Genomic DNA, 26,708 nt, shown 5'->3' with positions numbered 1-26,708 from the left:
ACAGAGAACGACCGCAAAGCCCTCTGGGAGTTGGAGTACAGAACGAGTCAGTAAACCCTGCGACAACATGGCTGATATTTAAAAACATATACTTTTCTGTGTCATTCAATTCTTCTTTCATTATAAAAAGACGAGTCATTATTTATTTGTATGTGTTAAGACAGTTTCGATGCTGCAGAGGCTCAGTGGTTGAAAGTAACTGGGCATTTACTCAAGCACTGTACTTAAGTACAATTTTGAAATACTTCTACTTGACCTTAATATTTAATATTAGGCTACTTTATATTCATACAGCACAAAAAAATAAAGACAAATATGTTTACTCCACTACGTTCGTCTGGCAGATACAGGCCTAGTTACTTTTCAGATAAAGGTCAATGGTGTAAGATTTAAATAAAAGGGATCTATTTGCAGAAATTGAATATCAAGTAATCCTAGTGGTGTTTTTAGTGTGTTTCATCTAAATTGTTGTTTTCTTTACCCTAGAATATGCCCTTTATATTTAAACACTTTATAAAACATTGGGAGCAGGTCTTTTCTACCGAGGCCGCACTGTTTGTCCCAAACTGGACAAACTAAACAGCTTTTGAGTTTTTATGACAACTGATAGTTACCCCAAGTTCTCTTTCATGCTAGGAAGAGGAGGGGGAGGTGAGGGGTGTTCAGCTGCAGCATGCAACTGCACTACTAGATGTCACTAAATTCTACACACTGAACCTTTAATGTGAGGTATTCTTGTAAAATACAATATATTGTTGAAGATTAAACAAGTAGTCCCCAACCATTTCAGCTTGTGCCCCAGATGTCTGTGAGTGTCTTGCAGTTTCACTGGAAAGTGTTTTCCCATGTAATCCAGTAGTTTACAGTTGACATTTCAAGGCCTGACTGATAAAACCCCCCAAAACAGAAGAAAACCGCGGTCGCAGACGTTTGTCAAGTCAACACCCGTCAGATTTCTCTTGTGTTCCCTTAGGAGGGCTCAAACCGTAGTCTGGGCACCACCGGACTAAATTAACAAACTGTAGCTATATAAAGTAAACGTTAAATACTGCTCACACATTCATGCATCTTCATCAATAATCTAATATCTTGTATAAAAACAATAAATCACTGACAGAGGCCCCTTCTCTGCAGAAAGAGTACATTCACTCTTGATATTTGATTCATATCTTGCCCAGAATACTTCTGTACATTTCCTGAGTTAATGGTACTTATACATACACATAGTGGAGTCCATATATTGTTACAGATTTTTGGCAGACAAAACCTCCAGAAGGTTGAATACACGTGGATCTTTCAAGGCTTACTAATCCTGCTTGACGAGGTTATCAAATGTGGGCCTGTACTGCACAGGCTGTGGCAGTGGACCAAGTGGGTGAAACAGGAGGATAGGATGAGGTAAGAATAGACTGAGATCTCACCGGTGAGGTTTTCCTGCTTCCATTAAAAGAAGCTGCAGGCCCATGGCTTTTCAGTTGCTTCATGCTTGTTGATATTATCTTTTTTATATAATTTGTTCTGTCTGTATAGCTCAATTATAATTATTTTCAAACAGCCTCATCTTAAATATACAGCATGGATTTCATTAACTTTAAATTCAACAGCTGTTAGTGTATCCCTGTTCAACCTGAGCCTAAGAAAACATAATTTCCATCAAGTCAGGCCCAGATCACCGGAGCTTGTGTATCAGTACAATGATCCAGCCGTAGGGAAATGGGTGTAAAAGCCCAGCATTGAAACCACAGAGGAGACCACCGCAACCAAATATCATAGATCTGTGGTGGGTCCTGACTAGTTCCTGCATGGTTTCCTGCCCTCTGGTTCCTGATGTTAATCCCACACCCTGGGTTATAACGTTAGTCATAGCAGCACAAAAGAGAAATCTGGGGCCACACCTGGCTGTCAGACAGCTGGAGCCACCACAATGTTTTCAACAGGAAGCCAACCACTTCTTAGTAAATGACTCAGATAATGAGTAACAGTGCAGGAATTAACTTTGGCGATTTAAACTTTATGAGCTCCATAAAAGTACAAAAATGGTTTATAACATATTATAATATAATTGTGCACACACTGTAAGAAACATACAGCTGCTACTTCTTAACTTACTCAGAAAACCCCTCAGTGAAAACTGGAAAAACTTTAGATACCTGACAATAGCAGCTTAAGTTTCAGAATGTTTTTTGTTTTCAAATTTACCACATCTGCTGAACATAATTGCACTATTCATGCTATTCCTGTCAGGAAGCAAAAAAAAAAAAAAAAAAAAAGGTCAGCTCTGAATCACTGGTATCTGGCAGACTCAAAAGGAAATAGTTATGATTAATTAACTGAGTCATTCTCAAGACAAATGGTTCATATAAAGCAGTAAATCTTTATGTTATCGCCTAAATCCATAGAAGTGAAGAGAAATCTTGTCAAATCTCAAACAGTACTTATTCCTATAGCAAATTGGCAAATGTTTAAAAAAAAAAACTTTAAATGTCCAGTGTGAAAAGGAGGAATTATTACAGAAAAAGCTCATTGATAATATGAGTAAATTACTACGAAATCAGCCTTGAAAAGTTGTGAATGAGTGAAAAAGTAGCAGGGTTATGGTGAATGCTTGGCAGTGATAGTAAACTATGAATTACACAAGATGTGTGTAGTGCAGTGTTACCTAATCTGACACAGGTTAATACACAACACGGGGGCCAGTTAAAGTTCTATTACAGATGCCGAGAAGGCAATCGTGACATCGCAGGGAAACACGATACAGAAAACCTCACACGTTCTGAGAATCCAACAGTCAACAGCTAATTCAAAATTAAAAAATACTAAAACAAAATGCAGGGCAAAGGCCTCAGACCTTTATATAGACACTGAGTTATTTTTAAATCGCATCACTGGGTAGTGTTCCTCAATTATACAATGTTTGTGTTTATTCAGTAATAATATAAAAGGTAATACAGTGTTAGTATAAATAAATGTGAACCTGTACATACAATAGTATTTACGAACAACAGATACTGTCAAGATATGAATTCATCAATTAAATGTGAAGTATATTAGATCTGCATTTCAGCTTTATTTGCTAAGTATGAGTACACATACTAGGAATTTCACACAAATAGACGTACAATTTACAACAGGTTCGAAATTCGGTCGGTACTTAAATACTTTTAAAGCTTCTGACATCAGGTATGTACTTTGACTTGAGTCAAATGACTCAAACTTGTAGTTTTTTTTACATTGTTGAAGTGTAGACTTTTACTACAAACCCATATCTAATTGGCCTACTTGTCCCACGTGTGACCGCGAATAGCCTTCTGCAAATAACCTAAGTTTACCTGCGGCTTAGCACACTTTCATAAACGGTTACATAATGGACCACGACAGGTACACGACGCCTGGCGGATCCGCTGTTTACGCCTGAGCGCTGTCACGTGAATGACTCGCTTTCCCAGAATCCCGCTCGGCGCATGCGCAGTGCGCGCCGCCTGACAGTGGTAAACAGACGTCAGAAGGGAGTCTTCGCCTCGAGTCAAAACAAAACAAAACAAAACAAGGGAAAAAGACGGCGGAGGAGTAAATATTTGGACCCTCACGACGACAGGAAGTCCCGCCGGACCCACCGCTCGTCAAACGCGGGGACTTGGGGGGAGTTGCGTGCGGCTTTTCGCGGACTTTTCCCCGGATTGTAAACTCTGGAGTAGCAGGAGCTCGGAGCAGCTAACGTTACGGAGGCTGTCGTGCCGTTTCCAAAGTGCGGCGTCGGGAGCCGACAGACCTCCGGAGGCCAGCCAGCTTCAGCCAGCCCGCGGGGGGATCCGCTCCGGAGCGCGATCACCGAGACGAGGCTCTGCCGAGCCGCGGGCCGTGGTCGACGGAGGGCTTTTCCTACAGCGCCTCTCCGAGCATCGTGTGCCGCCGCAGGAGTGTGTAGAAACATGGCAGATGGTGACATGCGCCTGTCCGCAATGTGGCGGACCTGAAGCACGGACTTCTCTCACTGCTCTTCCATCCACTTCCTCACACTTTAAACAGCCGAACTCTATCAAACCACCACCGGCGACGTGGGTTTGATTTCATCCGGGTTCCCTCTTTTGACTTCTCCGCGTGTTTGGTCGCTTTAACCCACAGGCCACTGCGCTGTTTTTACTCTTTTTACACTCGATGAACACAACCGCTGCTCGGTTAATCTGCCGTTTCCCCCCCAGCACCCTCCGGACTGATCTCTGACTGTCTGCGGGTCGTTTCAGGATTTAAAGAAAAATAAATCTTGACTCGAGGTATTTTGTGTTTTGGAGCGCAGACATCACGTTGTTTACAAGTGCAGACGGACAGTCGCGTGCTAATCCCTGTTTGTAACCTTTATGGTTTTATAGTAAAATACACCAACCTCCTGGGTTTGGATTCAGGAATTTTATATTTAATTTGATGAATCTGGTACGAAACTAACTTTAATATTAAAGTTAGTTTCCTACGTATCTCTCTTAAATTATTATTTAAACATAGCTCAAATATACTATTTCGAAATTATAACATTGACAATTATATAGTTTAAGTTTTAATTTAGAGGAATAGCTTTGTTTTATATCATGTAAATTCTTTGATTGTTTAATTCATCCACAGCAGAGACTAAATCTGCATAGATCCAGATGTTGTGCTGCTCATCCTCACTCAGCCACTTTTGTTTTTATTTCATTCAAACAAAGAGACTGGCATCGTCCCAGCCTCCTTCATTCTATATAAATCGGAAGGTTTATGATAGTTACTATTAAGGAGATTATTTGGGTTCCCTAATCTCCAATCTGAGGATTAACTGAGGCTATTGGTGTGTCCAGATTACTAGGTCTCTCTTGTAGGCCCCTCGGTGGGTGAAGCATCTTGTTTTTGTGTCGGGAAGTTTTTAGTTTTTTTTCACGGATCTTCCTGCCTCAGAGTTCACTTCAAACTTTTCGAAGGTAAAGGTTTTGAGTGGACTCCGTCTTTGAGGTCGAGTGGAAACCCAGCGCGCCGCCATGGAGCAGTCCTCGGTGCCCCCGATTGACCCAGATTTCGAGCCGCAGAGCAGACCCCGCTCCTGCACGTGGCCGCTGCCGAGGCCCGACCTCTCAGTTGTCAAACCGGAGGGCGCGGATGGCACGGAGTCCGCCGCCGGCACCCCGCCCGCCGACGAGGACAAGCCCGAGCCGCAGCAAATCACGTCCGAGCCCGAGAAGGCGGAGGCGGCGGTGGCAGAGGCAGAGGGCGGAGCCGGAGTGGGCGGAGCCGGCGCGACGCCCCGCAAAGGATCGTCCCGGCGCAACGCGTGGGGGAACCAGAGCTACGCGGACCTGATCAGCCAGGCCATCGATAACTCGCCCGAGAAGAGGCTGACCCTGGCCCAGATCTACGAGTGGATGGTGAAGACTGTGCCTTACTTCAGGGACAAAGGGGACAGCAACAGCTCAGCAGGCTGGAAGGTGAGTGAGTGTGTGTTTTCTGTATGAGTGAGTGTGTGTGTTTGCATCATTTAACAAGATTAACTGTAATGCTGGAATAAGTCATAGATGTTTTATCACTACACGTGAAAGACTAAGTAACTGTATACAACTATATTGATCTGTTTGGTCTTGTTAAATAAACACAAATACATTCTATTAGAAAATATCAAAGCAAACACAACAACCAATATCTGTATATGACATCATATATAACATCCTCATCGTTATGATTATTTCTTGCATAGTTGTTTTGTGGTGAATTCACTGCTCATAATTGAACGACTTTTTATTATTATTTAATTTGTACTGCATGGTGACAGGACATTTTATTGTTCTGTTTCAATGCATCATTTCCATCATTCATGAATCTGCAGTTTAAGGTTATTCTACAGGCGACGATGGATGTTTTGATTTGTCAGACAAACTTTAATTTAACGGAAAGCAAAGGAAAAGTACTTTCTCACAATTAAGAACAAGTAATTGAGATTTTTTTTGTGTCATTTTTGATTGAAGGTAACTTAATCACCGAAATAACAATTCTAAAGATTATCTTAAATGTTGGCAACTCATTTTCTTTTAGTCAACTCGTTGACTAGTTCAGTGTAATGTATCAACACAAGTTAGCTAACCCTAACCCTATGTCCTGCCAAATGATTACCGAAGTTATCCCAGCACACTTTTCACAATGAGCAGGTGTAAGGAAAGAAATCTCTGTCAAAGGGAGCGGGCCTTAAATCAGCTGGACGTGGGGGTTCCATATAAACATATATAATATTAAGACAATAACTAAAACAAGGCCAATAATAACAACAATAAATCTTTAACAGTTATAATAATAGGATTGTAATAGTGGAAGGAGGTGGTCTGATATCAAATGTATCATTCATTAGAGGATATGAATGTGCACAGCTGGAGAAGGAGCAGAGGAGAGAGGTGCATTGTGGGAAGTCTCAATCACACCTGAGCCAGCCGTAACTAAGATCTTCAGCAAAACGGAAAGTAAACGTGGTGAGGGTGCCCCCCCCCCCCCCCCTACTTTTGCAGACAGGAACCATAAGTCAGTCTGTAAGTGCCTGGAGTCTGACCATTAAAGACTTGGTCGATGGGAAGAATTTTTGATTCTATTATGGATTTTACAATGAGTCAGTGCAGCGAGGCAATTACAGGAGAAATAATGTATTCTAATGTATCTAGGATGTTAAATTAATCAGTGTGTCCCAACAAGACAAATGTAAACATTCATAGGTGGTCTGAAAAAAATATGTACATAACAGTTTGTGATGAAAATTTAATTTTCTATATTATATTGAGATGTGCCACGTTTTAATTTCTGTAGAATCACTTACACTTTGGCCGTGGCTAAGTATGTCTATTACCAAGTGTGTCTATCTATCTTTAATCTGCTTGTTTTTCCTTCTCCCTCTTATCAGAATTCCATCCGCCACAACCTATCACTCCACAACAAGTTCTTGAGGGTACACAATGAATCCACAGGAAAGAGCTCCTGGTGGATGCTCAACCCAGAAGGAGGGAAGACCGGGAAAGCTCCTCGACGCCGAGCCGCCTCCATGGACAACAGCAGCAAACTGCTGAAGAGTCGGATGAGGGCCAAGCAGACCAAGAAGCTGGCGGGAGCAGCTGGTGCTGGAGGGGCGCTGCAAGGTGATGGCGGCACGGGGTCAGGAGGTGCAGACAGCCCTAACTCGTCCCAACAGTTTCCCAAATGGGGGGTCAACAGCGGTAGCCCCTCCTCCCGCGGGAGCCTGGATGACGCTGACATGTGGACCACCTTCCGTCCACGCACAAGCTCTAATGCCAGCACCCTCAGCGGACGTCTGTCCCCCATCGCTCCTGGACAAGAAGAAGACGACAACCTGCCTGAGGATGGACTGCTGGGAAGATACGCGTCCAGGAGCTTGACCCCTACCCTCACCGAGACCCTCATGGAGGAGTTGGATCTGATTGATGGCCTCACATTGATGACCGGGCAGCAGGGAGGGGCCAGTCCCAGCACAGCCCCACCAGCACCTCCCACTCCGCTGCCCTCCGCCTCCACCCTGCTGCCCCGGGGCTCCAGCTTCTCCTCCTTCCATCACCTGCAACCATCCAGCCTCCCGCAGGCCCCCCCCCACACTGGGACCCAGACCTCCATCTCTCAGTGCGGAACCAGCAGCAAAGAGCAGACGACCTTCAGCAATTCCCTCTTCAACCCCATGTCCAGCTCCAGCTCTCGTAGTACCAGCCACTACAGCACCCACGTACCCTCCAGTCTGGAAGCCCTGCTCACCTCTGACTCCCCCCCTCCGAGTGATGTCATGATGACCCAGGTGGACCCGCTCATGCCTAGTCCCGGAGGGGTGGGACTGATGAATTTGGGTTCATCTGTGGTGGGTGTGAGGCCCAAACCCAATCAGCTGCTGCTGGGTAAGGGGCTGGAGCCGAACACCGTGGTACCCATGGCACTTCAGGCTCAGATGCAGCCTCAGCAGCGTCACCTTCTCCAACAGCAGCAGCAGCAGCAGCAGCAGCAGCAACATCAGCAGCAGCAGCAGCAGCAGCAGCAACATCAGCAGCAGCAACAGCAACAGCAGCAGCAGCAGCATCATCAGCAGCAGCATCAGCAGCAGCAGCAGCAGCATCATCAGCAGCAACACCAGCATCACTCTCAGATGGGGTTGGGGATGATCCTCTCAGGTATGTCTCAAGACCCGTCACAGCTCTCTGCTCTCAAAGCCCAGCACGCCGCAGGGCCAGCGTTGGGCTCTCTTCATGGAGGACCCGGCCTCAGCCTGCAGGCGATGGCTCAGTTCGGAGCTCCGTCCTGCTTCCCCGCCGGTCAGGACCGACTGCCCACAGACTTGGACATGGACATGTTCACGGAAAACCTGGATTGCGACGTGGACTACATCATCAACAGTGACCTCATGGACGGAGACGGACTTGATTTCAACTTTGACCCCATGCCCGGAGGCCAAAGCTACGCGGGGCCGGCCACCACACAGGGCTCCGCTCACAACTGGGTCCCCAGCTAATTCCTCGGCTGACAACGCAAAGCCAGGTAAACTGATCGCTCCCAGCTTCCTCCATCACACTAATGATTCTTGTTTTTATCTAATCATCTACTGTTTATAGATTTTTTTTGTATAGTATATTATGATAGTATAGTGAAAGATGTCAAAAACGTTTCCCAGAGCACAAGGTATAAACTCCAGAGGATGTTCTTCATCTTTTTAAAACTAAAAGATATTAAAATGTACAGCTTTAGATTACAAGAAAAACAGTAAATCAGTACATTTTGGAATCGGAAATTACTAGAAAAAATTATACTTTGGCTCAAGAAACTACATTAATATTAATTTGATAATTCATAAATGTTCTGCTTCTAAAACGTGAAAACCTGCTGCTTCTCTCTCCGTTAAATATCATCATAAACTGAACATTTCAGAATTTCTTTGACATTCATTGGTTTACAGATAAGCACATGAAATGAATTGTTATTTATTTAATAAGATTATGTTAGATTTCTCATCATCGTCTTATCTTGCAGGAACTGATCTCCAATGAAGATGACCTCACAATATGACACGACCGGTGCATTCCTCCTCCCTCACGATGGCTGATTCTCAACCGCAACACTTCCCTCGGACTAAACCAGACCTCACTCATGTCCTGTGCCAACACTTGCAGAGGACAGGGAGGAGATGACGCAGGCTACTATGCACAAAATCTCTCCTTTTCTTTTTTTATAATAACACTTGCAACAGTTTGGCTGCTAGCCATTTTTACCTTTTGAATTCAAACCTTTTTCTTTTTTTTAAGACATGTGAAATAATGTTTTTAGAGTGAACAGACAGAACACGAGCCCCCACCTGCCGGGGGTTCATATTACAGTTGTGTTTCACCACAATAGCTTTAGGGTCGATACGGTACCCCCCCTCCCCGCCGATCTCGATGGGTTTGGTTTTGAAGACTCGACGGACTGTGCGTCTTTGGAGAAATGGCCAGTTTCCCCATCGACACTTGCATAGCATGACTTGCCAGACCAGATGCTGTTTGATCGGCTGAGCGAGGTGCACTTACTCTGCCGCACCAGCTCAGATCGCCTCCCGAGGAAACATATCGTCCTCCGTGACATCACGTGACTGCGATGGTGAAGAGATGAAAAGTAAAGACCGGACGACAGGAGATATAAAAATGTTTGATTGAACAGCGGCTTTACGTCTGGCCCAATCGTGTGCTGAGGCTAAGATCATACGTACGATTCATTTTCTCACTTTAGAGGAAAGAGTTACAAGTTTATTTGTTTTGGTGTAGGGCTGGGCGATACAACAAAAAAATGTTGAATTTCATATCAGTTGAAATCAACAGTTATCATGATAAACATCCAATTATTGTTTATCCCAAGTTTAGAGACTGATTCTCACTCCTGTTTGACAGTTAATGAAACTGTGGCTCTTGTTCATGGGCAGAAAACAGAGAACAGAGAAATATTTCACAATTCTGAGGTGGACCATTCAAAACGATGACACGTGTTCCACCTCTCACAGGCCTGCACAATGCATAAGCATCACATTGATAAATAATGAACTTTTGTTATGTGGCTGTTGAAGAACATTGCATCGCGATAATTTTTCGTATTGTTAAATCGCCTAGCCCTAATGTGGCGATTCACCTAAGAGGTTATGTTTTTGCAGTTTGGCATTTTTCAATCCAGTGTGGTGAGATAGACGTGAGTTAGAGGGTGTTTTTTATTTTTTATTTTTTTTTATTTTTTAACTCCTGATGTGCAGTTAAACTAAGAAAATGAAGAAATGTGATTTGTGACATACACAGGGCATTCAAGGGTAAATTTATTTGCCAGCGAGTGATTGGTTGGCCAAGTATTACATTGTCTTAAACAGCAATATGCCTCCACTGTCGAATGGTCTACCTGATTTAATTTTCCTTCTTCCTTCTGTTTTATGTTCTTCCCCTCGAGCCTGTGCATTTTCAAAGCACTTAGGTTTCCTGCGACACAGGGACCCCAAACTAAGAGAACACACGTTACGGTTGTACCATTTCATTATAAAAGAGTTTAAATCCTGTATAAAAAAAACAATACAACATGTAATGTACACATTGCACATGTACATGATGACACGCTATGCAGATTTATCAGGAGAACAAAATGAAATCTTGAAGGAAATTTGAAAAATCACTTCTTGAAGGTTTTTGCTATTTAACATTTTCCTGATATTTTGTCTAGGGGTGGGGGGGTGACGGAGATGTGGGGGCCTCACGTCAGGAAATCCTCTCACACTTTAATTATTTAGCTCTAATATTCAAGAAGTTAATTCAATGTGTGAGATGTACGAAAAAAGAAAATATATTTGATTATAGTTTTAATATACAATTTAGATGGAGGTAATAAATGAGATATTAATACGTATGAATATATTACTAATGACACATGATTTTTTTTACATTGGAGGAACCATTTTTAGATCATTTTTAACAGTAATTTTCTATACTTTTATTTTTGTAAAGGATGTAGATTTTTTTTTTTACATAACCAAAGGAACACTAATATTTGCAATCGCATGGCAGTTAGGGAGCTTGGGCCTGACACAGTATCTCGGTGTACATACGCTTAGCAACAGACGCCGCCTGTAACCGTGAAATCTGACGCATCAATACTTGACCATTTAAAAATTCCTGATTCTCTGCCTCATTATTTTATAGCATCAGTCGTGGATCCGATTGAAAGAAATCTGGGCTGAAGCGTGGCACGATGTAAAAAACGCCTGTGCCACTTTCTCATCTCAAAACGAGACTAATGCAACCGTTACCTCTCAGGGTCGCTCAGAAGAAAAACAACTCCGCACAGATCTAATCAGAAAACGTGATGATAGCAAAAAAAAAGAAGAAATGTTAATTTTACTCTGTTACAACAGACTGGAAACCAATATCTTTGTTTTAGTTTTTGCTGGAGACATTTCTGTTGATCTCACGTTTCACTTCCTTCTCTAGAGAAACCTCTTCTCGCTCTCCAGTCACATTTATCAGCACTATCCTGTCCCTCGTTCTTTTTTTTTTTTTCTTGGGACTGCCAACATTTAAAACACTATAGCATGATGTTACTCTGTAGCAGGATGTCTCTCTCACCTTAAGGACTTTTATTTGGTGATCTCCCCCTTTGAAAAGTTTGTGTTTTGAGTTTGTATGTAAAGACTTTGTTCATAACCGTCAGGTTTCCTGTGAATCAGAAATAACATCCCAACAGTTAAACTCCTAATATTCATCATTTCACTGTAGCTATGTGAATACGTTAGCCTCTGATTTATACAAAGCACTTTCTCGTTTTTCCACACGTGTATTGTGTTTTATTTTTGGTGCTAGACGTCATTTCCGTGACATAACCTGGAGTACGCCATGACGCAGTGGGTGCAAGTCAGGGCCTTTTGAATCTTTGAATTTTCTGTATTCAGCGCAAGGATCTTGATTTGTTGTCGTTGCAGAACACAATCAAGATCCTTTCCCTTTTGTTTTATGTTTTTTTTAAATATATATTCAGTATATAATTACCTTCCCCCAACCTGGTCACTTAAATCGATCTGAAAACCAAGGGCCAGCTTTTTAAATCTGCATGATTTTCTTATTATTTTAAAAAACATAGCATGTTATTTTAGGACGTTGTATGTGCAACAGACCCCCCCCCCCCCCCCCCGTGTTTTTCCTCACTAATGGTCAGGTGTCAGAGATGTTATTAACTGTGGATAGGACGGACCGCAGCATGTGAAGGTGGTTGGTTTGTGAGAATCAGCTGCAGCAGGCTTTCACGTCTCTAGTTTACTGTTGCCGCCTTAAAAAAAAAAGGCAGATGCGGTATTATGACTCCCCCTTGTATCTCCCCCTCCAAGTAATTAAAACTATCTACATATTTTCCCTCCGTTTCCTTATAAAGTAGCCATTAGTTCCTGTATTTTGCTTTGAAAATTAAAAATTTGCCCCATTTGATACAGTATTTTTAGTATTCGGCAAGGGTTGTTTTTTTATTTTCATTTCCATAGGGGAGGTTGGGGCGGGCAGGGATAAGTTTGTGGTTAAGCCAATTATGTTTATGATTTTTGATTAATTGTTGATAGTTGTTATCCCCCCCCCTCATTCGTTTTTTCTTTACTCCTTGTAAAGTCAGCCAGCGATGACGAACAGTTCTGAACAGCAGAAATAAATTCAATAAACTGTTTGACCCACTTTGTCTGAGTTGTTAGTGCAAATTGAGTTTTGATGCTTCAGATATGGTGCTCTGCCACTGGGGGGCGCTGCTTTACATGAATACTACTGCAAAGAATTCATCTAACCCAGTCTATGATCTAACCACACAGCTACAGCAGCTACTGTTATTTAAATATATTAAAAATGATATCAAATTTTTGCAAATATGGTTAGATTAAAAGAAATAAAGTTTTAATTTCACTTGTTTTTTCTGTATTTTGTTCGTCTGCATATCAAGACAGAGAGGTTACTGTTAAAATGAAAATGTAGGTTGCTTTAAATAATCAATATTTTGACGTGAGTTCCACGTTTTAAATATTTCATGTTCCGTCCCCACAATGTGTTTGAAGGACAAAACCAATCGTAGGGGAAACTCAAAGTTCAGCGTGTTTTTAACCAGAAGAACCAGATTTTCATTCATGCCGTCATCTCCTTTGTTTGCATTATTGCAATTCCTCCTTCACCGGCCTGAGCCGACAGTCTACAGCTCGTCCGAAAGGCAGCAGCCAGACTCTCTGATCAAATCTGCTGAAAGACAATGTGTTAGTCTAGGATTTAAGCTTTCTTCAAAGGCCTTTAGTTAATTTTAGAATGTATGACATCCATAGAAACCACTAGTGGATTTTAAATGAGTGAAAATACAAAGGCATTCTAAACAGTAAGGAAGTGATTCAATACCAATAGGATCGTGTGATTTCTACAATGGTACAAACATGAAGCTTGTAGAAAAGACCACAGGAAGCAGCAGTTATTTTCATAAAGCATCTTTATAGAAAACATTTCTTCACATTTTCAAAAAACATTTTTTTTGTTTTTCATTTGTTCTATTTTTTTTTAAGTTAATTGTCCATTTTTTTTAATTCAGCTAAAGTTGAACTTTTTTTTAAACATCCATCTGTGTCAAAGGCTCTCGCTGAGTTGCTGGGGCTCGTAGATGATTTCTGATTTAAAAAACAAAACAGGCATACACAGCTGTAATATTTATCAGAAATGGCGCCGACCACCGTAAGAAAACACAGTTCTCATTCATGTGGGAAACAACACTTGTCAGGTGTCGGCGTGGCCCAGATGCAACCGAAGCCGACATTCAGACTCCAGGAGTCACAGCCCTCCACTTCAGCTGCACTCCAGTTTAATCCTGAAGGCACCTGTATTAACAGCGCTTTGCTTTAGTTGATATGCACTTCTGTTTTCTAATCTAAACCTAATGTCTAACTCTAAAACAGTCTGACACACCTCTACGTCTACCCAGGCTGCAGCACAACAAGCGGGTCCTACCGTCACACCCAGAAACTAAACAGGAAAAGAACTCTACCGTTTACAAAAACTGTAAAAAGAAAAGACAAAGAAAAGAAAATCGTCTTAACAACTGGTTTGCACATTGTTCCTCTCTGCAAACTGTACCGTGGATTCTCACTTCGGCTTTGATACAGCTCACAAAAAAAGCTTTAGCACAAAGCAAAGATCTGAACGTAACCTCAACTCACGACCAGTGCAGATCTACGTCCGCGCCATTTTCACCTGCCAATTCATCACTAACTTTATTCTTAATGACCTTTGGTCTGAAAGTCAGTATTTGATCATTTCTGAAGCATTTCAGTGCAAAAAAAACCAAATCATGCTGCAATTGGCTCAGCCTCATTCTAACTGGCAGAAACAGCTCACTGGCCACTTCAGTTCAGTTACTAATGTTCTCCTCAGGCGTAAATTGTGTCAAATCATTCATTGTTCAAAATGCTTCCAGTAAGAATTTTCACTGAAATCTCTTGGATCAAGAAGAAACTTCGCTCAGATCTGCAGCTGAGCACAAAAGTCTGAAAGCTTCCGGACAAACAGTCTAAAAATGTTTGTTACATGTCATACAGTGACAAAGAAAAGGCATCAGACCCACACACTGTGTGACTCAATGTCCACTACTAACAAGCTACCTTGCATTATAAATATATAAAGTTTTAAAAAGTGCTTATTAAAAGAAACTATAGTGATGTGATAACTTCCAGCAGTGTCACTGTGTGTGTGTTCTTGACCAGCATTAATACAAAATGCTTGGGGAGAGCAAAATGGTCGTCCTTCACAGTCCGTGTACTGTCGTCCAACACTGACGAGGATTGTCCAAAGAAACAACAAAAACAAAGGCCCTGGTCTCCCGCTGACATTCATTCAACTTGTACAGAGAGATATGTTCTGGGAAAGTAAAGGAGACTGATCCAACTTCAAAAAGGACAATATTGGCCACTGTAACACGCTGCTACACCCAAGCGGTTTCTCACAGACTGAGCTGGAACACATAACAGGTACAAATTAAAACAACGCTAGTCAATAATTGCACATTATCTTTGAGAGTCAAGATGTTTGACAGGAGGACGTCACAACAGGAGTCTGCAGAAAGAGGAGGGGGGGGGGAGGGGGATGAGGGGACTGTGGCACACTATGGTAGAAATACATTAACTCTGAGGAAAAGAGAAGCATATTCATGAGGCACAGCTACAAAACAACGGAGCTGTGTCCTTCCAAGTGGCGCTCTCGTCCCGTGGCGTCTTCGTCCTCGCGTCTCTGGGTCTCTCGGTACCGGTGAAGAGTTTCGACTTGGTGCCTCTCCGAGCACTTAGGCAATCATGTACTGAGTGATGGCTCTCAGAGCGTAGAGCAGCTCCGCCTGCAGCCGCGCCTCCATGATGAGCAAATTCACATGTATCTGAAGGAGAAAACACACAGAGGGTTAACATGTGGTGTTTAATTAATGTGGAACATTGCGTTTAGCCAGCCGGGCCGATATCTCTACCACTCGTCCTTTTGAGGGTCGACGTATATAGAGTCTCCGATCAACCTAAACCCAATGTGCATGTCTTAGACTGTGGAGGAACCTGGAGGAATCCCACATGTAAACTCCACAGAAAGTCCCCCCTTCCTGTGAGGTGACCACTGCACCCCCATGCAGTCCATGTAAACAAAACTCTTCCTTACCCTTTCTGAAGGTTTGAGTAGAGCCCAGCTCAGAGGACACACTGGAGTTTTGGTGGCGTCTGGAAAACAGGCCACCGCCTTGATGTACAGCTTTAAATCCCGCGCCAGCAGCTGGTTCACTTCACCGTAGTCATAGTCGTCATAGCTGTGGCCGCAAAATGAAAAAAAAGATTGTTGATTCAATTTACAATGAAAAAAGTAGGAGTTTTGTAGGTGTAAAAATTGTGTTTTAATTGTTGTCAGGTGAATAAAAGGTGTCTCACCGTATCCCTAACACACAATGGATGTAATTCCAGATCGCCCTCTTCAGGTCGGAGCTGTGCAGCGAGGGGAGAGTGGTCACGCTCCTGAATCTGTCGTCCAGGAGGTGCCCGATGTCCGAATACAATCTGTTGACTAAGGAGAAGCCGTGGTCCTCCCATGAATAGTCCTACAGAGTCAAAACCACAACAACATGTTTACTGTTTGAGACGTGTTCAAACAATTTAACCTAGTTTCTGATGTTATTGGAATTGTTTTTTCAAGTAAAGTGGGAAATATATATATAGATATATGTTTTTAACAATATATAGTGACTTTAATAGCACTTAACTGTCACTGCCGTAACACTGCAAATGATCCTGTTGTGGAACTAATAAACGTTTATATTATCTTATCTTAAACAACTGGCTACCAGAATACAGTTACAAATCTAAAAACTCAGCCTTGTGTTCATTAATATCTAAGGAAGAACTGTAAATATTTGAGGGGATAAAAAAAACTAACTCGTGGTTCCGATGATTATCTGTAATCTTCCCTCCAGGAATAAATTGGAGATCCGGAGCCAAACAAGTGCGTTAAAACGTCAAAATCAATATTGATTGAGCCGTTGGGCCTGATTATAGAAACCTAATTTACATTTGAATTTGGCCGCGGCGGTCTCCTCTGTGTCGACTGTGTCACCGGTGCAGTTTGGAACTCGGCCATTCAAACATAGAAACATCGTAAATTCTACCAGACATGGGACTGAGGCTTATATTACACATGTCGGTTGACTGTACATGAACTGACAGTAAATCTAAATTCCTGTATCATGTTGAAGATCTGTTCGGTTGCTCAGGTGACGGGTTGTAATCCGATACTTTGGATTTAGAAGTGTGTTAATCTAATCTTCAAATCTGGGGCAAATATTCCCTGTGGCTACAGCCTCAAGTGCCACAACACACACACACACACACACAAAGTTTACTGACAACAACACCTGTCTGATGATTCGTGCAAAGTGTCCTCACCTGAACTCTGAATACTTGGAAGTGGTCCTCCTCTCTCCGAGCGAACTCCACGTAGCAGAAGTTGGGGTCTGTGATGAACCGTGACGGGTCTGCAAAGCATATTATCTCCTCCTCCTCTTCCAGGTCTAAAAAAAGAAACGATGAAAGCAAAGGAGGCGGAGAGAATGTGTCAATAAATGTGACCGATGAGTGGTAATTGCTCAAGTTTCACACCATGTGATCTAAATTTAAAACAGTCGAGATGACCCTCCCGCAGTCAGTGGGCACATCAGAGCAGTGTTCGTTTGTCTCTGCATTCGCCAGCCAATCACGTACCTGTTTGCTGGAGTGTCTGGGTCTGCAGCAGACGCTCCTCTCTCTTCTCACGCTCCTCCTGAGACTTCTGGATCCTCTCTTTTAGACAGGCCATGTCGCAACTGGAGTCAAGAGACTGTCGACACAAACACCACACAAAGTACAGATGAAGTTAAATCAACCTTTATGGATTCTGCCACGAAATAACCTCTTAATATATTTATTATTTCCTGTTATCTCATATTTATATAGATTAGTTCTAAAAACCTAAATGAGACTAAGCTACATCAGATTTCATACAGAGAAAAAAACGATTGCTCAACTCCACATTTCACTCCCTGAGATTGGTTTATTCAAACTTTAGTGTAATAAAATATATATATCTTCATAAATGTAATTATCCTAGGCAGAGAAGAACCTGAACACTAAAATTCTCTTAGAAAATAATCTACAACTACGCTGAAAATATTTGTCAATTAACTGATAAGTCGATGGAGAGAAAATGAATCAACAGCTCTTCTAAGTGTTAGAGTCGTGTCTTCCTCTGGTTTCAGCCTCAATTCCATTTCCCCTGTTTCCGATCATTGTGTTAAAATGTTTAAGTTTTTTTTTTACTTTTGGTTTAAAGTTTTGTATTTTAGAAATTTCTCCATGACATGTTGTAGACTAATAGAATTATCAATAATTGTAAATAATATCCCAAATAGTGATTAAAATAATCATGATAAAACCAAACTGTTGTAATAATCCAAATTTTATAATTTATTTAAATTTGTCTTGCTAGTCAATGAAGGCCGAAAAAAAGGGTTCAAATAGAATTCCATTCAACATTAACCCTCATGTCTATTTCCACAGCTTACATGTGTGATGATGTATAAACACAACATTAAAGAAACCAGGACAAATGAAATTCAAAAAATGTCTTTACAAAACAGCCGGTATATCTTTCTGTAATTCTCTGTGATGTTTACTTAATAAAATACAAGTGTGGTTTCTCACCCGTCGTCGTGCTTTGTGTTCAGAGGGAGTGGCGAGGGACTGAGGCACGTTGGTGTTGCCGTTGGCAGCATCAAAGGGGCAGAAGGTCGGGGGGGTACCGTTAGGAGATTTGGAGCGAGGGACAAAGTCCGAGTCTGTGTCGCATCCAAACACAAAACTGCAGAGGGCGTGGCAGTGGGCCAGGATCACCACGGCCTGCACCAGCTCCGCCAGCGACCAGCACTGCTCGCCGGACTTCAGCAGGGTCTGGAGGGGAGAGACAGAGATCAGGGTCTCACAGGTCAAATCAACTAAACACCTCAAGGATAATAATCACAATATGTTCACACTGTCTTTGTTAAAGTTGTTGTTTATTTTGTTGTGTGCGGTTTTGTCTTTGGTTTGCATTGCTGTACCTGAATATGTGAGCAGGCGATGAGCCAGGGCTGGTGGGCCAGCACCTTGTTGATGTGGGCAAGGAGGCGAAGGCGAGGTGGTGCTGCCTCCAGACCCTGCAGCCACAGAGGGTCCCCCCCCACCCTCAGGAACTGAGCAGAGTGCAGGTACACCAGGTAGTTGCAGTGATGTCGTGCAGCAGCCTGGAGGAAACAAAAGACAGACAACTCAAATATTAGAGGATGTTATTCTTTATGTTTGAATAATGCAAATAATGAATGCTGCCATAACAGATGGGGAAAGTATATCTATTTGTAGGTTTTGCTACAGGTACAGTAGAATGACAACTGGTGATATGCTGGTTTTGCAGTAACAATAGCCGACAATTCACTGACCATGATGGCGATGTAATGGCGGTATGGCAGCGGCAGAGGGCCGTCCATGTGCAGGATGTAGTGCTGTGTGCGCAGGAAGCTCTCCAAGTACTGAGGGTGAGAGGCCATCTGCTGGAAAACCGCATCCACGCTCCCCCTGCTGACCAGAGCCTTCATGAACAGCAGTGACACGCGCTCCTTCTCACCGTTCACCACCACCTACAGAGAGCAGGACACAGAGGAGGGAGCTCAGTATCTGACGGCACAGGAGAAAACATTAAGCTCTTTGTTACAGCAGTGCAAGCTGAGATATGTGTGTGACGCTGAGCCTGTCGCCAGTGACGCTGAAAACTCACCAATCAGTGAAACTATCTCAGGATTCGAATATCATATCAGGTTTTGTTTTTACCCAAAAGGAAAAACATAGGCTGGTTATAACGTATCAGATGTGGATCTGATGGTGTTTTTCATTCTATATGAAGGTAAACTGAATAAATTTTGATTTTTGACATTATAAATTGGTTATAAAAAAGTAATTGTTAGTTGTAGCTCTGTAATCTTTATCTTGTTTGTCATTTTTTCAAGAAAGAAATATCCCCAAAATATGCTGCACCAGATTGAAAATGTTCGGCCTTTCTTTGTTACATCACTGTAAATCAAAAATCTTTGTCTTTCGGTATTTTAGTTGGAAAAAACAAGCAGTTTGAAGTTGTCACACAAACAAAACTATTAATCAGTAATTGAAAAGTAATCAGCAGATTAATCAATAAAAACAGAATAGACACATGCAGCCAGATCGTCATAGTCCCAAGTGAGTTATTAAAGTCTCCACTGGATTTGCGATTCTTGAGCAATGATTAAGAAATGTATTCCTTCAAGATACTGTGACAGACATAAAATATGTTTTATGTTGAATAAGATTGGATTAAATACGACTAACAGGGCGATGACAGTCCCTTGGAAGAAAGTTTCAGTGGACAGACTCAGACCAGGCTTTGGTCTGAACTTATGTTCCAGCCTTTAAATCAGCCCGGGACTCTTGGAAGAGCAGCAGCCATGACACTGTGATAGCGGCGCCACTGGCAAGTAAAAGCATTCCTCACATTATTTTTTTTCTCAGAATAAAACAAGCAAACAACAGTGCACAACTGGGATCTCTCACACACACACACACACACACACACACACACACACACACACACACACACACACACACACACACACACACACACACACACACACACACACACACACACACACACACACACACACACACACACACACACACACACACACACACACACACACACACACACACACACACACACACACACACACACACACACACACACACCCCTTCCGTATTGTTATTATAAAATGTAGATGAAGTACCATGCATTGACAGGAATTCCCTTTGGTGAAACAAAACTAATGAGAAACCTTAAAAAAAAAAAACGGCCCGAAGCTGAGACCAAGGAAAACAAAACAACCATGGTTGTCTTTTGAACGGGGGATTTACATGCAAGGAGGAACCACAGATGAAGGAACTAATGTGAAAGTTGGGCTTAGGAGGCCTTCAAGAGGGAAAACGCTGCAGCAGCAAAGAAATGAATGAGTCCAAACACACAAACATGGAAGCGTCTGGGCGGACGAGCCGGAGGCCAAGAGAAACAGACCCGTGTGGAGAGGGAAGCCGACTGGCCCTCCTCGGTAACGGCCCTTTATCACCGCTCTTGCTGCCGTACATTCACCTCTAGGCAAACGTGTTGGAGGGCTCGACCGCGGGAGAGGACTCAGTTCCTCTGTACGTGAAACCTGAGAGCACAGTGACCATCAAAGCCAAATGGTTCACTCCCAGTTGAACCATGTGAATGTTGACCAAGATTTCCTCAAACAGCACAGGCTGCTGTCGAGGACTTTACATTCTGCTCAAATCAGAGTGTCTTTAACGTGTGTGACGGACAGTCGGAGCAAACGGTGACTATTGGGCCTTCAAGCAGCTCTTTGGCATTCGGCACCATGTTTATCTGGCTGATTGCTCCATGAGATATTTTTCACTTCTGCCTGCAGCGAATGAGGGTTTCCTCCTGATCCTACAACAGGCTCCACCTCTTGACCTACATAAGGGCCCATGCTCAGATCTCAAAAGACATGTTAACATAGTGCATATTAAACAAATCCTGAGTCTTACACTGATGTTTATATTGCCCTAATCTTTGTTTATAAAAAGCCTATAAGAAAAGACTCTTTTCAAACAAGGGGGTGTTAAAAAAGCAGTGTGTCTGCAGCAGGAGTTGGAACGACATGAGACGGGCTCGGACACAGACCCCGAGCCGCTCTGGCCTGTCGAGGATCACGGGACACGGCGTGGAGCGAACGTAGAGCACACAGGTGCCTGCCAATCAAAGAGCTATTGACGAGAGCACAAGTATCTCTCTCCAAACACAAGAGCTACTGATTAGCATGTTGCGCTGCAGAATCTAGGTTACTGCTCCAACAAGAGAGGAAGACTGTTTAACTATCCAGCGTTTCAGAATCCTTCACCGAACAGAAAACATGCTCCGAGTGCTTAAAATACCACCTGTCCTACTTCTCTATCTGTCTGTGTAGAATAAGCTACGACTGCGACATTAGCAGATTATTACATCTGAATGTGAATGAGCCGTGTGGAAAAAAATCACTCTTCAGTTTGTTGAATGTATGTTGTGATTTACAATGATGTATGAAAAATATCAATTGAATTCAGTAGTTGTGATTTTATGCAGATAAATACACTTAACCTGAATACAATATATTTAAAACATTGAGAAGATGTTAATCATTTGATAGGGATTACTTGCATTTGGTTGTTCAAGATAAAAAATTGAGGCCAAGATATATATGAATTATGCATCAGATTTGACGATGGAAAAATGTGCACAAGTAGGACAAACTACAGAATAATCACAACAGTGTACATAAGAGCGTAAAGAAATCGGCTTATGAATGTAACAGTATTTAGATTTCTCACTTTTTTCTGGAGTTATCACGATTAATCTACTGCTACAAAAAGAGCCCCAGTTTAGAGTAAAGAAACTGTAACTGAAATATGAACACTTCTAGTTATGTTAATTCATCCGTTGCAGCTGTAATAGAAACTAAATGTAAGTTTCAGAATCACAGCACATCAAAGGATATGAATTCAGAACAATAGAAATATTCGACTTTTAGGTTTCAGACCTGCACCACAGACGTATTAGAGGTGTGAGGAAAAAAATAAGGATCAAGCAGAGGACAGCAGTCACTCCTGAAAAGCCAGAAGAATATGATCCCAATAAAAAAACCTTATCAAAGAGCGACATCAGGGACAATCAGGTGACAGAACTTGGGCACAGCACTGTGCTCCCTGCTGAAGTGTCTCCAAGCAAGGCACAGACTTCTGACTCCTCCAGCTTATCTGTACAGTAGCTCCTTGTCAGCTAACAAACACACTGCAGTTGTCATCAAGAGGAAAAACACAGATACAAAAAGAAAAGCCAAACAGAGAGACACACCAAATCTCCACAGACATACGATTCCACTTACTGGTCCTGTCAGTCTTCAGCAACTATAAAAATCTACAGCTGTGACTAGTGAAATAAGTGACCGCACCATTCTGGCATCACACAATCACTGAGAGAAAAGTGCAATCCCACGAAACATGTCTGAACAAATAACGCAGGACAAGTCAAACTGAAAGAGGAACAACTGATGTTGAGGAGCTGTGAGGCAGGAAATGAGACATCAACCAGCTTTTAACCGAGTCTGCTGACAACCTTGAAACAAAAGCAAAATTAAAGCTCAGCGTCGCCTCCTGTTCAAAACAATAGATTCGGTGTTTCTGACGACGCAGAATGAAAACTACCCAGGACTTATGAAAAGGTGAGACCGCATCATCAAAAACACATCTCGTTTCCCCTTTTCACAGCTGCTGGACTGATTTAGAGAAGCCATCTTCGTTTCAGTGATTTAGTACAGTGATCCATGACACATGAATTCATTCTCATTAGAACTAATCAGCACTTGTGATTAATGTACACCAGGGGTTTAGGTTTAGGCAGACATCCTTTGCCAAAAAGTCCAGACACTTTCGCTCACTTCTTTGTCTCTATTGTCTGAAAACAGGCCCCGAAAGCAGCAGCACTTATGATAAGGTGATATGCTTCTTACTGTCCACCCACATGAAGAAAAAAAAAACCACCCGTATGAAAGAGAAAAGGCTGGTAACAAACACGTGTGGGTGGATATATAAAACAAAAAGGAACACGTCATCATTTAGGTGACTGTGTGGTATTACAAAGCCCAGTCTGGTTTTTGCATAGATGCAAACACGTCTCCTGAAGCACAGGATCATAAAGGCTTCCTGCACATGGAGCTATTAATCCTGCTCACAGTATGCCCAGAAGCAGCCCATTTTGAAAGGGAGTCGTTTTTCTCAAGTCAAACACAAGCCTGAGGGTGAGAAAAGCGAGACGGCTGTGTTGATATTAAAGCTGCTGTATTAAAATCACAAGATGAATTCTAACTTATGGGCCAGCTGTAGATGATTTAAACAACACCTCACAGAGGGGGGGAGGGGGGGCTGTTCACTAACAATCACAGGTGCAGATCATTTGACATTCAAAAAAAATACACCATCTCCCCTCCCAACACAGAAGAGGTCATTTGTTTATTGATCAGCGAGGAGCAAGAGGCAGGGATGAAATGAAAAAACAGAGGTGACGTCAGCGAGGGGAAGAAAGGTAAATGGAGACAAAGACTGGCTTTGATGGCAGGGTGACAAACCCAATCAGCAGCAGCCCTGTGCGAGCAGCGACATGAAGGAGAGCAGAGGAGCACGGTGGCACAAAGAAATGGAAAAATTACGCCACCGGTCCTCCAAGGGTAAATGTGTCAGCTCGAGATGAGACGTGCATGTGTGCATGTAGTGTCTGTGTCTGTGTCTGTGTGTGTGTGTGTGTGTGTGTGTGTGTGTGTGTGTGTGTGTGTGTGTGTGTGTGTGTGTGGTAGTAATGGTGGGCTGCAGAAGGGGGGCGGCTGCAGATACAGGAGAGGGACATTCAATCTGCATTCCGATTGGGCCTGGAGGGGGTCCATCCTTATCATGCACCAGCGTCCAAGCAACATTACTCTTCCCCCCCCCCCCCCCCCCCACACCCCTTGCCCCCCTCTTTAAATCACAGGAAACACAAGCAGCCAGGGCTGATTTTGGCTCTGCAACCTGAACTCAGGGAGAAGCACACAACAAACCAGCTGCAGCCCAAAGAGGTGTCTGAGAGGAGGAGGAGGGTATTGGTTGGTTGGGGGGGGGCTTCTGGGTGGGACAGCACATACAACACAACCGAGACAAACAAAAACACTGCATCCACATAAACCGATGAGTGATCGGACCTGTCAGAAAACAGCACGACGGGCAGGTAGAGCCCAGGGGAAGACGAACATGTTAAAGAGCCCAAATCTGCTGGAGCTTAAATGCAACAACATGTATCCCCTGTTTATTTTAACAGACAGCTCTGGGATCTGATCGGCAACTGCTGCAAGTTCCTGGAAACTCAGAGGGTTGTTAACCTCTGCAACACCACGAATGTGGCCCCGCACGCGTTACATTATCCATGCGATAATGTTACTGACTGCTCGTCGCCAGTTACAGACGAAGTGTGGAGTCGAATGCAACAGCAGGGCAGCGAGGGCCAAATGAATGACAGTGAGGATGAGCAGCAAATAGAGGGACGGAGGTGCTGGCGGGGACAGAACACACGAACGAGGACCTGTAACCGGGCTGCAGGTTTTTTCCTCTCTCTCTGAATCCCTCGCTGCCTGCATTCCTCCCTGTTTTGCTCAATTTCTGGAGCCTAATCTGCAGCAAACACGTCTTTCTGGAGTGCACTCGCGTCACAGCGCCCCCCTTCTGTTGCAAAGTGAAAGAGCAGCGACAGATGAGAAAAACAACTTTGATTGGCAGTCCAGTTCAGCAATAACAGCACAATAAAAGTGGGCAACATTAAACGGGACGGCAAGCGGCGAACGCGGATCCATCCCGCGTCAGTCCTCCGGGGATTAAACCCGTACATCCACCTCTGTGTCACCCGGAGGGGGTTTAGATCTAATAAAGTGAATAAATGTCACCGCGGTACTTATGACATTTCTGTCCCAAATCCTCGGATGATGTCATCCTCACCTACAGACTCCTGCTCGCGCTGCAGCCACCTCCTCCATCACTGGGCCACAACATTTAAAATCAATCTGTGTTTAAAAACTCAGATCTTTTCGCCACATTCAGATGAATCTCTCAGATCAGCGCTGGAGGAAACAACAAAAGCAGATTCTGCGCTTCGCTGTCACTGCAGCGGAGACGTTAAACCCACAAAACACACGGTGCACAAGAGAGAAAGAGGAACAATCACACAAATGTTCTCATCTACACAACTAGTTAATGCGGCTTCGTAACGTTAGCGGCTGAAAGTGGAGGATCGCTACGAGCTCGACGGGACTTTTGTTCCAGCTGGGAACGGAAAGTGCAAAATGTCCCTGAATGGGGAACAATAAGGGAAACTGTCCAAACGGATTGAATCACGATACACACATTGGTGTTTAGTTGTGTTTTCATAGCGCCGGAGACAAACTGCGGGCAGAGCTAGCTAGAGGAGAACTTTGCTTGTTGGCTAGTTGACTCTGTAACGTTACTCATAAAAAAAAAAGTTCAGACACTGACCAAACTATTGAGCTGGACTTTAATGTCACACACAGACTGTTTACTGCCGAAAGGTTTTAATTCAAACTCAAAGAAACTGCTGTTAAAAAGAGCCGCTAGCGAGAGCAGCTCCTTTCTTCGGTATAAAATAGTCGCTGGGACAAATGAATGGAGGCTGCTCGGTTAGCCGCTAGCTCCGCTGTGGAACTCGGGGAACAACGTCAGCTCGTACCGACCTGTTTCTGGACTCGCTGGCATGGGCTTCTCAGGGGGAACTGGGTTCTCTCCATTTTACTCGTACAGATGATCATTTTACTACAAAGTGCGCTATTGCATGGATGCGGCTCTGTCGGTCTCTCCTCTCCTTCCAGCCCCCGGCTAACAAAAGGCAGAGAGGCTGCCGCTGGCCGCAGTCAGTCCGTCGGTGAGCAGCTGAGGAGCGGACTGAGCCGAGCGGAGCTTCCCGAGCAGAGCTGACAGCTCCGGTAACAGTGCGGCCAATCAGAGAGCAGGGGGGCGGAGCCGGGAGGACTGAAGGTTCCATGTCTAAATGCTAATGAACATCTGCAAACAACAGACACACACACCACAGACACACACAGCACAGACCAACACAGACCCACACACAGTACAGACACACACAATCAGCACAAACGAACAACACAGCACATACACACAAACAGTACAGACGTACAAACAGCACAGACTCACAGCTAAGACACACAACAGAGTACAAACACAGTAGATAAAACACAAACAGCACAGAAACACAGAGTACAGACACACACAGTACAGACACACAAGCAGCACAGATAGACACACAGTCCCGACACACAACAAAGACAGACACACACACACACACAGTACAGACACAACACAAACAGCACAGATAAGTTTACACAGTGTAAACCTGGAGTCCTCAAACTGGAGGAGAACAGAATCCTTATGAAACTAGATTTATTAACAGATTTCTAACAGGTTTTCTACAGACAATGAATTT

The 26,708-nt window shown here is 43.3% G+C and overlaps 2 protein-coding genes across 3 annotated transcripts; one reads left to right on the top strand and one right to left on the bottom strand.

Moving 5' to 3' along the window:
• The first annotated feature begins 3,836 nt into the window (after window positions 1-3,836).
• foxo4 (forkhead box O4) lies at window positions 3,837-13,899 on the top strand. Its single transcript, XM_053428449.1, has 3 exons — window positions 3,837-5,447; window positions 6,899-8,526; window positions 9,016-13,899. Exons 1-2 carry the CDS (start codon window positions 5,004-5,006, stop codon window positions 8,498-8,500), a joined length of 2,046 nt encoding a protein of 681 aa, XP_053284424.1. The 5' UTR covers window positions 3,837-5,003; the 3' UTR covers window positions 8,501-8,526; window positions 9,016-13,899.
• On the bottom strand, window positions 13,471-26,152 carry sesn4 (sestrin 4). 2 transcript variants are annotated; one of them, XM_053428450.1, is made up of 9 exons: window positions 25,945-26,152; window positions 19,021-19,218; window positions 18,646-18,828; window positions 18,251-18,496; window positions 17,273-17,387; window positions 16,958-17,082; window positions 15,950-16,116; window positions 15,687-15,831; window positions 13,471-15,417 (listed from the first exon to the last, which is right to left on the bottom strand). In XM_053428450.1, exons 1-9 carry the CDS (start codon window positions 26,017-26,019, stop codon window positions 15,328-15,330), a joined length of 1,344 nt encoding a protein of 447 aa, XP_053284425.1. In that variant the 5' UTR covers window positions 26,020-26,152; the 3' UTR covers window positions 13,471-15,327. The 2 variants fall into 2 exon arrangements, with proteins under 2 accessions (XP_053284425.1, XP_053284426.1); XM_053428451.1 differs by lacking the exon at window positions 25,945-26,152 and adding an exon at window positions 22,564-22,887.
• Between the last annotated feature and the right edge of the window lie 556 nt (window positions 26,153-26,708).

The sequence above is a fragment of the Pleuronectes platessa genome, chromosome 8, assembly GCF_947347685.1.
Source record: "Pleuronectes platessa chromosome 8, fPlePla1.1, whole genome shotgun sequence".
NCBI classification, from domain to species: Eukaryota; Metazoa; Chordata; class Actinopteri; order Pleuronectiformes; family Pleuronectidae; genus Pleuronectes; species Pleuronectes platessa.
Note: the sequence above shows the minus strand (reverse complement) of the source record. Positions and strands in the feature narration are given on the sequence as shown.